General features: G+C 40.8%; 3 protein-coding genes across 4 annotated transcripts in view; all 3 read right to left on the bottom strand.

Moving 5' to 3' along the window:
• The window catches only part of LOC306969213 (uncharacterized protein), a 273,218-nt gene that overhangs the window by 258,402 nt on the left and 631 nt on the right, over positions 1 to 14,185 (bottom strand). Inside the window, exons 3-4 of the mRNA XM_079564812.1 lie at positions 14,039 to 14,128; positions 13,050 to 13,744 (exon numbers count right to left, since the gene is read on the bottom strand). Coding sequence (XP_079420938.1) covers positions 13,065 to 13,744; positions 14,039 to 14,128 — 770 coding nt within the window. The 3' untranslated portion in view covers positions 13,050 to 13,064. The remainder of the gene's footprint in view (positions 1 to 13,049; positions 13,745 to 14,038; positions 14,129 to 14,185) is intronic.
• On the bottom strand, positions 1,861 to 5,554 carry vac14 (vac14 homolog). The gene has a single exon (XM_079564277.1). It carries the CDS (start codon positions 4,737 to 4,739, stop codon positions 2,400 to 2,402), a length of 2,340 nt encoding a protein of 779 aa, XP_079420403.1. The 5' UTR covers positions 4,740 to 5,554; the 3' UTR covers positions 1,861 to 2,399.
• Positions 10,607 to 12,586, bottom strand: ogfod2 (2-oxoglutarate and iron-dependent oxygenase domain containing 2; the record flags this gene model as incomplete). 2 transcript variants are annotated; one of them, XM_079564286.1, is made up of 7 exons in its annotated part: positions 12,393 to 12,586; positions 12,254 to 12,310; positions 11,736 to 11,846; positions 11,566 to 11,662; positions 11,271 to 11,395; positions 10,943 to 11,200; positions 10,607 to 10,873 (listed from the first exon to the last, which is right to left on the bottom strand). In XM_079564286.1, exons 1-7 carry the CDS (start codon positions 12,525 to 12,527, stop codon positions 10,607 to 10,609), a joined length of 1,050 nt encoding a protein of 349 aa, XP_079420412.1. In that variant the 5' UTR covers positions 12,528 to 12,586. The 2 variants fall into 2 exon arrangements, with proteins under 2 accessions (XP_079420412.1, XP_079420413.1); XM_079564287.1 differs by having other exon boundaries at positions 11,566 to 11,635.

Below are 14,185 nucleotides of genomic sequence, written 5' to 3'. Positions count from 1 at the left end.
TTAGGTCTAATTTAAGAAACAAAAGGACTAAAAGAGATGAAAGATGTTTGAAATGTGACCCTGTATAGTAATGCTTACCTTGCGGATCTTGAATGCCTCTTTTATAAGGAACACTGTGTGGCCCATGTGGAGGCAGGTGGAGCGGCACACATGGCACAAAGCCTCCAGCTCAGTTAAACACAGCAGAGACAGTCTCTCTGCATGGACCAGGCAGGTTTTATAGGGAAGTCCATAGTTATCTTTGAAGCAGAGGGGACATTCTTTGGTGCCATGTTCAATCCAAAAGTGCTCCAAACAACAGTTGCAAAAACTACGTTCACAACAGATGCAGCTTAGGACCAGTGGAGCCAAAAAGATTTCCCCACAAACAGCGCAAAAAGACTCCTCTGCAGCCTCGCATGTGATGTCGCCGTCCATCTGTGAAACTCAATGCAGCTCTGTTGCTCTCCCAGTTTCTGTACAGTAGGTACACTATGTACCATGTGTGCAGTGTTCAAGTGCTGGGAGAGCACCAGCAGCTGGTCTGACAAGTCACTATAAACACACGAACCGTGCAATGCTAATGCACAAAACATCTTTTTATGTAATCTGGAGAAGTCAAAGTGATTCCCTTTTAGAGTTAAACTAATAAACTACTGCACAATTGGAGGCAGAAGTGTAAATGTACTAAGATATGCTACATATATTTGCAACTGATACTTATATTCAGGATGTGAAAGACAAAAATAAATTGTTTTTGTTCAATACTAACGCTGCACAATATTGGCACAGACTGGTTGCCTAGCTGTGAAAGTGAATTAATAATGACTATAGTGTAGAGCTTTGAGAAATTTAGTAATACAGGCTTGTAAAGCAGAATACAAGTGTTAGCCATTATTATTATTATTATTATTATTATTATTATTATTATTATTATTATTATTATTATTATTATTACTATTATTTATTATACTGGTGTCCAATATTGCAATAACATTATTGTGATATTTTACTTAACAGTTTCAGCATGGTGTGTTCCATTTTGTCGTTTGTTTTTCCAAAAATTGAGTTAAAACATGACTTTAAAAACACACTAAATCAGAACCAAAACAAAAAGGTTAACATAGAATTTAAGGAAAACATAAACTAGTTTAGTTTATTTGTTCAGGGACAGGGACAATGTGCAAAAAAACATTAAAAACATGCTTTGCACGAGATTTCGCTTGAGCTAGTTTCCATCTGCAGTCCCTGAGCAAGTGATTAAAATACAAAAAGTGCAATATAAAATGTATTTTGCCACTCGTATACAAATATTAATTCATTTATTCACCCATTGCAACCATCAGTCCACAAAGAATCATGCGAAAATTACTATGATAAAGCATCACAAAATGTCATATTTACATATGGTAATCTACACTAACACGACTGGTTTTCCAGTAGTACTTTCCTTGCAAGAGAAATCCTTCAGGTCTAAGGAAAGTTTTCGACTGTCAATTTTTTTTTCCATTCTTTGATACCTTTGAATAAGAACTAAAACTGAACTTTTGCACATTTATAAGTTCAATGCATTTATGGTTTTAGGTTGAGTTCATAAAAAATGTGCCGATCTCAGTCAGATGGAAGACTATAGTGGCATCGTGTCATGTGGATATCACCCAATATTGTAACATATAGCCATACAATATATTTTTGCGATGGATTGTGCAGCCCTATTCAAATTAAGTCAACCTCTTTTGTCATTCGCCTCATCTTTGCATCCGTGCATAATAGTGTAACAACAAAACATTTTATAGCTCCTCAAAAAATGACACGAAAGTTTGATTTAAATCACATAATCCAATTTATTTATTACTTTTTTAAAGAAATTAAAACAGTGCAAATCTCCCAAACATACAGAATGTACAGTTTTTACACCAAAAACGTGACTTTAATTAAAGAATGTGTAGGAAGGAACCGAGTGCCAGAAAAAGTAAATATGGAATGTAGCTGCACACACTGAAATGTAACATTTAGTTAAAGTGAAACAGCATTTGATTTCAAATAAGGCGATATGAAACATGTGATTGGTCACACGATTACAACAGATATCACAGACTTCAAGAGATAGAAATATGCTAGAGTACTTCAGTGTGTGGCCAGTCCACTCAAAATACTGCAAAATTGTGGAAAATGATTTATCCAGGTTTCACCCTGACCTTTAAATACATTTCAGCACATTTTACTGATACTAAATTGACACAACAATTAGACTATCACACAATGAATTAGATACATTTAAATGTTAATATTATAACTTGGTTTTATAAGAAATTAATAATAATATATATAGGCTACGTCCCATAATGGCAATGTGTGCTGCTTTTCTTTTCTTTTTTTTTTTTTTCTTTTTTCATGCACATTGACACACACAGAACATTTTAAATAATCTTCCTGTCTGAGTGCTCTGGGGCCCGCCCCGAGCGCTGGTGTCTGACCTCCAGGTGTTTGCTCTGGACGCGATCAAAATGCTGCAGCAGCTCATTGTAGTCGATCTGAACATGGGGGGCACGTTTTGATGAGACCTGTTTGGCATCCATGTACTTGGACTCATCCACTGTCCGCATCAGCTCTGGGTTTGGGACACACCTCAAGCGATGGGACAGGAGCTGGAAGGCCTGGCTCTGAGGCAGCAGCATCAGCAGACCATAGAGGGCTTTGATTAGATACGGATTGTTCTCCACGTCCAACAGCTGAAGCCGCAGGTAAGTGAAAATGGGGCTTTCTATGAGCTGCACGAGTTTATCAACCTCCATCAGAAAATCTACAGTCACTTCCAAATCGCCAAACTTCTGGATGAGATCATAGGCGTGTTTGTAGTTTTGCGTGAGGAAGCAAAGCGAAACGGTGGCGACGGGGTTGTGGCACCAGGATCGATACAGGCAGCAGAATAAGGCGTAGCTCTCCGGGGTTCTCAAGTCTTTGAGCTGGTTTCTCAACTGAAAGAGCTCAGCTGACGTGAGCAGGATAGTATTCAGAGTTTGGACCATAGTGGAGGCAAATTTGAGGTCCTCTTCTTTCAGCAAAATGTCTGCCATTGAGTGAAAGATGTTCTCCGCATTGAGTAGCAAACAAAGCTGTCTGATGATGAAAGCCCCTCTGTTTTCCAGAAGTTTCCTCTCTAAGCTGAAGCGTTTGAGCAAGTTGATCATAAACTTGTAGAAATAGGAGTTCATACTTGGAGTAGAGGGCGACGAATCCACAGCTTTGTTGGTGGACTTATCAGGGACCTTCAACTCCAGTTTGTCGGTAATGTCACATGACCCCACCAGATCGGTTTGCCCCGCGGGAGATGACGCTATCTCAGCTAGCACCTCTAGATCTTTCAAAATCACCTCATCCGACTCATCGGAGAGAGTTTTGAGAAGCATGGGGAAAAGGCTGTCCGTGTGGCGAAACATTTTGCGAGGCGTCTTGATGTAGAGGTGGTAAAGCCATTTCAGGACGGCTATCCGGGTCATCATGCCAGTGGAGGAGTCATGGAGGTGCCGGTCAAGCACTTGAACAATACCATCAAGGTTAAGGGTCACCTGTGGTCGCTCATTGCTCGCCGGGGTGAAGAAGCTAATGTTGCTGAAACCCACAGAGTCTTGTGAGGCATTTAACACGTCGCTCCCATCGGACTGCACTTTGGTCTCTTCTCGAGACGGTGTAGTTGTGCTCTCACTCTTCTCATCCTCTTCCTCATCGTTGTCATCTTCAGGAGTCACCAGTTTCATCAGACTGTGGTTGCAAGAACTGGCTGCTTCTTTTGTGTTCTTCTTCCTGTCATCATAGGAGAGGCAGGGCAGCACTGCGGTCAAAATGCCAGAAGAGTAAGGCAGCATCACCCGGCCTGCCAGCTGGATGAACTCCCTCATCCAGGTCATAGCGGTCAGCTGAATGAGATCGTTGGTGAGTTTGCTCTCATCTGCGACCTGGCAGTGGATTACAAGGATGTTGGCCATTTCTGCAAACTTCACACTGGAGGGGGTCTTTTTAATCTCCTTCAGAAATTCCCCCAGCACCACCTCACATGTCCGACGAATCTCTTTGCTGTTGTCTCCCAAAATCTGAAAAAGCCCGTCCAGGATTTCAGGAAGATAATCTAGAAGGTGAATATCTGGCACACACTCCAGGACATGAATCCAAGAAATAATAAATTGTCTGGCATATTGATTATTTGAGTAGATTCTCTCTCTGAGCAGAGGAACAAATGCCACAAGGTCAAATTTGTTACTCTCAGTTACTATATCTTTCAGCAGTCTGTCCAGTAGTTCTGAGCCACTCTTCACATTAGGATCTGGGTCGGCTGCCAGTTTACTAAGCCCGTCAAAAAGCAGGTTGAAGTGAGGAAGCACGGCTCCTCGGGCAACTTTCACAATGTTATAGAGAGCCTCACATGCATAATAGCGTAGGCGGCTGTCAGAGTCGTTAAAGCACGTGAGTACAGGCTCGATTAGCTCCTTCAGATACAGACCAGAGTCCTTACCCAGGGCGATGGAGCAAGCTGCCAGTCCAATGAGACCCCCTTTACGGCTGTGAGGGTGCTGGGAGAGCGCAAACTCCGAGGCCAGAATTTGTATCACATGTCTTATCTGAGTAGAGTTGTTCTGAGCCACAAACTCACGCACGAGCTTTTCTATTTCCAAAGCGGCTACTTTCCTTTTCTCGTACAGTTTGTCATTCAGAGCTCTGACGATGTTGGGCGTGAGAGGCGAAAAGTCCTTCTCCGTATTCATGTTAAAAGCTGAAAGCGAACCAAGCCAGGAGTAATTATCACTTCAGTGATCAGCGATAATACCGACTACATTTACAAGCTTCAATTGCAGAAAACACGCCGCTTGCACTAGCAAAAAGAGGAAGCTTTCTGTAATACAGCGCAGCTGACCGGTTACTTCCGCCGGAAATACGTCACGTTTGCTACATTTATTTGGTTCCCAGTTTGTTTGTAGCATTTGTTGAAATTAGCCTCGTTAGCAACCAGAACAGCACACGAGTGTCTTTATTTCAACGACAGGCGTTGACTTTTGACAGTTTGCCTCTCTTATGTGCCCCAGAAAATAGAGCACTCTGCTTCTGAAATGGCGATTCGTCTCTCGATTCACGCCCAGCTTTCCTCCATTATGGAAACAATGGCAAAAACTGCACTTAATCAGGTCTGCAAACTCGTTGATGAAGACACTGCAGAGCTCAGACTCGAGTGCTCTCGACTTCTTTTTGCCAACTCTGCTTTGTCAGAAAAAGTGAACAACTTACAATGTGAATTGACTATTGTGAAAACCAAGTCGTGTCAAAGTCATCGGACTGTGGGAGTGCAGACCGACTGCAGTAGTAAGAAGGGAGAGGACCGTTATGGTACTTTCACCGCTGTCGCTATAATAATCTGCATTACTATTTTTTTCTTGCCCTATTTTGTGTTTCTCTTCTATGACTATTTGCAGATAATAGCCAACCAACCATAGAGAGGATTTTTGGCAAAGACTGGTGTAAAGATCTGTGGAAAGACAGGGATCCGTCTGCGCTGGGCAAAGTGGCTGTCTCCACAGGTGCATCTGATGAGGTGAAACTGAAACTATTAAACTATCGTTAAAGGTGCATTATGCAACTATGTGTTGTGTGGTGCCTTTACTTTCCATCCCAGTGGCCCCTAAGACGCTCCAAGACCAATTTCTTTAGGGTTCCAGGTAGGTTTTCATTGCTTATTGAACCGTCACCATGGTAACGCATATGTTCCCCCCTAGAAAACCTACCAGAGATCCTGGAGCATCCGAGAGGCCACCAACACTAGGTCACTGGAAAGTCCAATACACACTAATCTACACGTTTTTGTTTTAGCATAAAATGTTGCATAATGGACCTTTAAAATTAATATAGACAGTGGGGGAAAAAAGAATTTGGCCAAAATCCAATAGAATGTCTATGTGAAACTGACCAAATACTTTTTTTCCACACTGTATATATTTTTTAATGAAAGTAATGTAGGCCTTTATAAAATTTAACTGGCATCAGTATTTGTTTATCATATAAGGAACAATGCTTTGTTTTGTTATTTGCAGGTAAAATTGTTATAGTACTGCAGGGGTAGGCAACGTCAGGCCCAGGGGCCAAATCCGGCCGTCCAGCACAGAACCTCTGGCCCCCAAGATTGAGAAATATTATTATGCAAATAAAAGATCAAAGACCTGTAGTCTAAAAATGTAGTTCAAAAATGCGAGAAATAGTGTCAGTATTTTAAAAATGTCCTGTCAGAACATCCCGCTTGGTCATATAATGTTAAACAGTGATTCTCTACTGGTGGGTCGGGACCCTAAAGTGGGTCATTGAACCATTTTTCAGTGGGTCGCGAGTCTATAGGGAACTTTTATTCAATATTGTCCATCTGAAACTGCATGGAAACACTAACTGTGTCCGTTGAAATGAATGTTATTGGGTTGTTTTGATAATCTACTGCTTGTTCAACAAAAACTTGTGTGGAAAATACAATATTTTACACGATATATGACAAATTACAGCTTTATTTGGGTCCTCGGCTTGTCATCCGAGGGTAATGGTGGGTCCCAAAACCACTGATGTAAAACATTGGCATTTGCAGAAAATAGTTCTTTACTTTGGGCTACAATGTTGAGGTTCGGCCCTTGGGTGTTTTGGCAATGATGAAAATCGTCCCTCCACGACGCAAACTTGCCTACCCCTGTAGTACTGCATCCAATGTATTTTAATATTTTTTAGACATTTGTACACTGTTGTGAATAATTACATCTAACCGGTAGTCCATGTTTTTAGAGTACTTCAATAAATAAAGAAAGACGGTTTAAAAAGGAAGATTATGCAGAGGCATCCACCAGCTCCCAAATAGATGCTCTTGAAGCAAAAGGCAAGTTTAAAATTTGGGAATATTCTGTAATTTACATTTCACATATGAGGCTGGAGTAGAGATTTTAATTTGTTTGTGTTTAAGTTGTAGATGAAGATGAAGACTTGGCTGCAGAAACAAACCAGCTGTCAGAGAATACTGCCGTTACTGAGGCCAGTGCTCACCATACAGTTGATAAAGAAAATAGTTCAAGTATTTTGGAAGACGCTCCCATGCACTCCGAAGAATCTAAAGACACAGTTGATGACTTCAGCACATATACCATTCCTATTGACGACGATGATGAAGAGGAGGAGGAATATGACGACGATGATGATGTACAGTTTGTAGATGTGAGTCAACAGGAAGCAAGCCAAAACATTCAGCAAAGTCTTTCAACAAACTCGGACAATATTAATGATCTGGACGAGTATTCCCTCGATACCTTTGATGACTTTGACATTGTTTGTACAGCGATGGATTCAAATCAAGGCAGTTTTACTTGTCATATTTGCAATAGATCATTCTTCCACAAGGGCACACTCACACATCATATGAAGTCGCACAAGTCCAATTTCTGCAACATCTGTAAGCAGGAGTTCCCTGACGGACAGCTGGACACACACATATGCGTTCCTCCAGTGGCGTCACACAAAGTCAGTAAGTCCTGTGAGCTTTGTGGGAAAGTATTCGCCAACCCCTCAGCCCTGAGAATCCATTATGTGGTTCACACTGGGGAGAAGCCCTACAGGTGCAGGGTATGTGGCAAAGGGTTCACGCAGAAAGGGAATCTGAAATGTCACCTGCGCATCCACACCGGTGAAAGGCCCTTTCAGTGCATGTGGTGTGGAAAAACATTTACACAAAAAGTAAACCTCAATCACCATCTAATGTCTCACAGAAATTCTCTCCAGGAAGGCTCCCATGACAAATTGCTTATCAAGAACCTGTCAGTGAGTGAATGATAAAATCCAAGTCAATTTCTTCCCATTAGTTGATGGTAAATGTCTTGTTTGTAACAGTATGTCATGAATAACCAACTACAGATGTAGCAAAAGGCTCATTTGTGAGTTTTTATTGGTTTTGGTTTTCAATGTTCATGTCGTTTGTACAATATTATGAAATGTCTTTGTTTTATTAGCCAATAAAACATTTTATATAACAAGTTTCTTTTCTCCTGTCATGTAAAATGGTATATGTGAGAGTACAATATTTTTTTATTAACATGCAGGAAAAGAGTCAATCCTGCCATCAAAACAGTGTGAAAGACTTGAACTGAATGCATCTTTTGGGAACTTGCATTATAGAAAAAAGGAAGACAATACAACCATTTTAACACATTTACAAAAATATATGCATGGCTTGCTTGCACATGCTATCGATCTGCTTATACATGAGTGAATATCTGTCAAAAATAAACGTAACATTTGTCACTATTACGCTGCTACTTCCTGCTTTGTTAAAGAATGAGGTATGATGTACAGGCAATGTGAGTAGTAAGATGTTGTGAGAGGTAGTTTATGCTAGATTTGTGCAAATGGAGTCTGTCCAAAAATATTTTTACACAAAAACAGTACTGGCCTTAAAGGCATATATGAACGGCATTGATGAGGTCATTACAGCACAAGTGTCATTTGGTCTGTCCTGGTCTTCATCAAAACAAAAAGCATGGAGTAAACCCTTCCATCTTATCAATTTTTAAACATTTGTAAATGTCTCTACACCATCACTCGTGCATGAATATAAATGTATCTGTACAGTATGCATGAGTCCTCAGTTTACCTGGTATTATGGCGAAGCCTAATAAGCTTTATCAGGTAGATTGAAACACTGGTGGTGATTTAGGCCATACTTGTAAGCATAACTTTTCCCACAATCCGCACAGCTGTACGGCTTTTCCCCTGTGTGTGTGCGCAGATGTATGTTCAGAGAACTTTTCTGGGAAAAACTTTTGCCACAGTCAGGACAGCAGTACGGCTTCTCTCCTGAATGCACACGCTGATGCAGCTTTAAGTATGTTTTCTGAGCAAAACGTTTCCCACAAACTGTGCAGTTATAAGGCTTTTCTCCTGAGTGTCTTCTTATATGAACTTTTAAACTGCTCAAGTAGTTAAATATTTTGCCACAAAACAAACACTCAAAGCGTTTGTTAGGTTTCATGACTTTATGTGGAAAGGTTACTTCTTTGGCTGAATTCATGTCTACATTATGTGCATAAGAAGACACTGTAGGGACATTAGAGGTGGTAACTAGACTGTCAATTGTAGCTTCCTCTATGAGGTTCTCTGTGGTTAGTGTTTGCTGGGAGCACTGCTGGCTTGGATTATGACTAGCAGTCATTAACTGAAAGTTATTTATCTCAGATTGGAGCTGCTGCTCAACAGATCTGTGAAGCATGTTGTTCTCAAAAATCCCAACACCTGTAAGGTAAACAAAGCAAGGTTAGGTTGTTGAAATAGTGAAGGGTACTGAACTAAACGTTTACCCATTTCTTACCAGCTTGAGTTTCGGGAAGTGTCATTTGATGTCCAATGGGGTGATCATCGTAGATCTCCTCTTTGACAAATATGAGGTCTGGGGTTCTATCAATTAAGTCTATAGTCTGTGTAAAAGAATAAGTCAAAAGTAAAATTACCAACACTAGAATGACAGTATATAATTAGCAAGTTTCTTACTTGTGCCTGAAGGCTGGTCATAGCAGCAGCGTCAACCATCCCTTTATCTTGAGGTAAAGCTTTATCGTCTCTCCAAAGGTCCATGCACCAGTCCTTTCCAAACACTCCCTCAATCTCTGGAGACTGGTGTTGTTGTTGATCTAAAAGGTATTGCATAATTTTCAGTTAATTGATGACCCATCATCAGTGCTTAAATTAAGGACTAGAGTTAAGTTAATGATAATAGTCCAAATGAGAGCTGACAGGACACTGACCGCACATCTGCCCACGTTGACCTAGATGCCGGTGGCCGATACTGTTGCCATGTACGGGATAGGTATGAGCCTCTCTGGCCGCTCTCAGCTGGACCTCCAGAGAGTAGCACCTCTTCTTCAGCGCCTCATTTTCAGTCTTGTGCAGAGATATCTCGGTGTGAAGGACGGCGGAACATTCATCGGCAATGTTGCTTATTTCCACCAATGCCGCTTTTGTTAGCTTTTCCCAGATAACAGCTAACTGCGTACGAAAACTTCGAGTTGTGCTGTTGCACATCATCTCGACGGCGAGGCAAGAGACCCAAATTATAGCAAGATTGGCTCCACATAGACGTCGAAGCTGAATAAATTATATGCGCCCACTCACCGTGCCGAAAGGGATTGTGGGGAAATCTGTGTCGCATTTGGCCAGAGGGGGCAGTGTTGTCCACGTGTCCACGTTGTCTATAACAGCCACGCAACTAATGTTTACTGGCCCAAATGCATTCAGAAGACTTGATTTATGCCTGAATAAACATGTAGACACTCGACAGCTTACAGATGTTAGTGAGAAACAAAAACAGAAACAATTTCTTTATTTTCATTTTATTTTATTAAATCAGTTATTAGAAAGTCGCCGACACATTCTTTCATCACGCTCAATGGATCAAAAATATCACATCGAGTAAACACAACATTACAGAGACTCATTACTTTCATTTACAATTATCTGCATCATTAAGTGCTCCTGGGATTTATGTCACCAAAGTTGTGAGTTCTGTGAAAACGCTTCTTACAAAAATGAACAAGTGAAAAGGGGCTCACCAGCATGAATTAGATGGGTTTTATGCCAAAGAACATGAAGCATTAACAAGGGAGTCATTCTGGCAGGTGAAACCATCAGCATATCCCTCTCCTTCTAGCAATGATGGCTTCCGTTGGCACATTGGACACAGTTGGTTGCGCACTTGAGAAGCTCTCATCCAAATTATGAGGTTCCAGCGTTGCCCTGAGGCAATGGGCAAAGCTCCATGCATGTGCTGGCCCCTGTGCAGGAGGCCTTCAGTCACTTTGTGCTGAACCTCTGTACATTCTGACTCACTGAGAGGAACCTGCAGAGGACAGCAGTAATGCATTAGACATGAAAAAGAACAGTAATAGATATGCACAATTAAACAAACCTGTCTCATGTCACCAAAATAAAGGTTGCCTTCTGTGAAGTCTTTACCCAGAGAGACATTGATCGTGATTTCAGCATTGTCATAATGATAACTCAAGTCCAGATCCTCATTCATGTCATATTTCACCACAAAGGCCTTTTGGGTGTCCAGACAGTGTCCACCCCAGTCTGGGTAGAGGAGGGCTGTGATTGGGTGCAGATATCTCTCGCGAAAAGGTGTGATGAAACCCTGGTCAAAATTTAGTTCATTCAAGAGGATCTGTGTGAAGGAAATCGTGTTTAGATTTGCTTCCAATGAGCAAAGTGCCTTGTACAAAGACATGAATTACCCCATAGTGGTTCATGGTGTTGGGTCTTCCTTTGGGGGCTGCAGACTGCTCAAAGTGCTCTAGCTCCTGAAGAAGCTCCTCACAGAACCATCTCTCAAATACAGGGAAGCGATACACCTCTGGAGCTTTGACAATAATGATAATGAGAGAAATAAACAATTTTAACTAGAGTTTACGATAAGAACACAATGTCAAGATGTTAATTTACTAATACATTATACACACACACACACAAATAAAATCTATTTTGGTATATGATTGTCTTTTTAACAGAATCATCAAAAAATGCTTTTACCTGGCACATCTAAAAGTTGAAGAAGACCCTCTTTACTCGCATTAGGGCCACTGCAGTACTCCACAATGTGCTTAAATGTGGGTGCAAGAAAAGTTTCCTGTGAAATATTAAATTCACAACAATAAAACAACATTAATATATAACTTCAAAAGGCGTGAAGGAGTGATTACCTGAAGGTGGTATACATGAGGGTGTAGCGGTTGGTAAATGTCTCTTATAGCAGCAGCTCGTTCAACAGATGTTCGACCTAAACACTTCCGTCTGTCCACTTCATGATTAATCTGAAATGACCAAAACATTTCAATTCTCTGGTCCCAATATTTTATTGTTCCTACTGTTCTTATGCATTAGACTAATTAAGATCAACCAGCCACTTGAAGTTGATTTACAATTTCTGAATATGTATTTCTCTCTTCTCACACTCACACGCCACATTCATGCATAGGCAAGGAAGTGTCTTCCCCAAGAACACAAAGATATCTGGTCAGAGTAGAGGGATAGAACCGCCAACCTTTGGATAGCTTAACACAATATTTGCAGCAATTTTTCCAGGGCTGTTAAAATAATTCTCAATTCACATCACATGAAATAATTGATTGATGCTGTAAATATTGAGTGGTTGTTACAATATTTAATAGGTTAATAGTGTTTATTTTTGTTATGGGGCAGGTTATTTCAAATCCTACACCTTGGTTAGGACATCCTGAAACTGCTCTTCAGTCACACATCCGAGGTTCTGAAGCACCTGCCAAAATGAGTTAAACAATCCATTAACACAATATTTGTTTCCCCAGTAATAAAACATGAGAGACTAGACTGAGACTCACAGGACTGAAGTCCTTCCTGAACTGCTGCTCAGACGCGAAACGGACATGGAGCTTGTACTCGTCCAGAAAAATGTTGTCAGTGGTAAAACACGCACAGTAGTAATATTTTGGGGACTCGTCCTTTTCACTCTTCATTACTTGACAACAAAACGCGAAGAAAACAAGCAACTCGCTGCAAACACAACAAACGTCAATTCATCCACTTCCGGTTTGGCCTTTTCAGAATAAGTCTGTTTTTATTACACCACATTCTCCCTCTCACTTTTTGTGGTTCTTTCTTTTTTATCTCACCTACACATACACTCTTCCACTTTAAACATGGTAAGAGTTAAAAATCATGTATATGTGTTTATGCGTTTATACAGTAAAGGTCATACAATTATATTTTTTCGGGATATCACCGGCACTTAAATACTGCACTGCCATCTGGTGGCCAAAATAGGCTACGTAAACATAAAAAAATAAAGCTGAAATGATGAATGACATATATGGCAACTCAAGATGTCACGAAAATGTTTGTTTTTAACCCACTGCGAGCACAACATACAACAATTACCTTTTAAGTTTTATATGGTGGTGCCAAGAGGTAATAGGTCAACAGGATGGAAACACATAAACTTTATTATTCACATCAAAATTACATTTCAAAAGGTATACTGTTCTCAGATGGTTCTAAGTAGTCCTGTTGATAAATGAGCCGCTGAATGTTGGTGTGGAGTCATAAATGTGCAAAGAAGCATCCAAATGAACTGTGAGGTGTTTTTTCAGATTACAATTTTTGGTAAAACCTTTTCCACATTTGACACAAACAAAAGGCTTTTCTCCTGTGTGCGTGCGCTGGTGCATGTCCAGAGTGCACTTCTGAATGAAGCCTTTCCCACAGATGGGACAGCGGTAGGGCTTCTCTCCTGTGTGAGTGCGCTGGTGGGTGTACAGGTGGCCCTTTTGAGCATATTTCTTTCCACACAGTGTGCACCTGAACGGCTTCTCTCCAGTGTGACTCCTCTGGTGTATTTCGAGCTGGCTGAAACATCTAAAGCTCTTGCCACACTGCAGACAGCAGAACTTTTTGGTAGATGAGTTTCTTAAATTGTGGATCTTTACATTCTTTAACATATTATTGCTGGAAGGAACTGCATTCTGGCCCAATGTTCTTTCATTTTCCAGGTTGGTGCGGGTAGAGGAAAGTTGTAAATTCCACACAATTTCATTTCCAACATGAGGTGACTGATTGTTCACGTTAATAAAGCTGTCAGTGAAGCGAGGCGGCTGGCGATCTGCGACGGGTCTGTCCTGGCTGGAGCACTGAGCTACATCTGAACTCCCCTGTACGTCTGGAACCACTGGATTTGCTAAACAGAGCAGAAACATGATTATAATTCGAATCAATTTGACATATATAATAATCATCCTATTCATATGTGTAGATGCTCAAAGTCGCTTTACAATTTCATTTGCATTATTAATTCACTCCATACTCTGTCTAGTATCCTGCAGACAAAGAACTACTCACAAGTTTTCAAAGAGTGTTCATCTGAATTAGGTTCAATTGTGAATTGAGCATATTACGCCTCTCATCCACGAAGCTTCTTCTCTATACGGTTTCCCTGAGAAACGACTGGGAGCTAATGCAAACCAGAACTCACGGTTTTCACTTCCATTATTATCATCAGAGATTCCACACTCCACATCATATGGCTCCTCCTTGATGACAATCAATTCAGGCTGCTCCTTCACTGGGAGAGGAATCTAAAGCAAAGCAATACAATATCAGAGTCTCTATTAAGTACAAT

Source organism: Gobius niger (assembly GCF_951799975.1).
Source record: "Gobius niger genome assembly, chromosome: 10".
Classification (NCBI taxonomy): Eukaryota; Metazoa; Chordata; class Actinopteri; order Gobiiformes; family Gobiidae; genus Gobius; species Gobius niger.
The sequence above is the reverse complement of the archived record's forward strand: the minus strand, read 5'-3'. Positions and strand labels throughout refer to the sequence as shown.

Excerpts from the sequence above, each read along its gene's own strand:
- vac14 (XM_079564277.1), bottom strand. The coding sequence starts at position 4,739 with ATGAATACGGAGAAGGACTTTTCGCCTCTCACGCCCAACATCGTCAGA.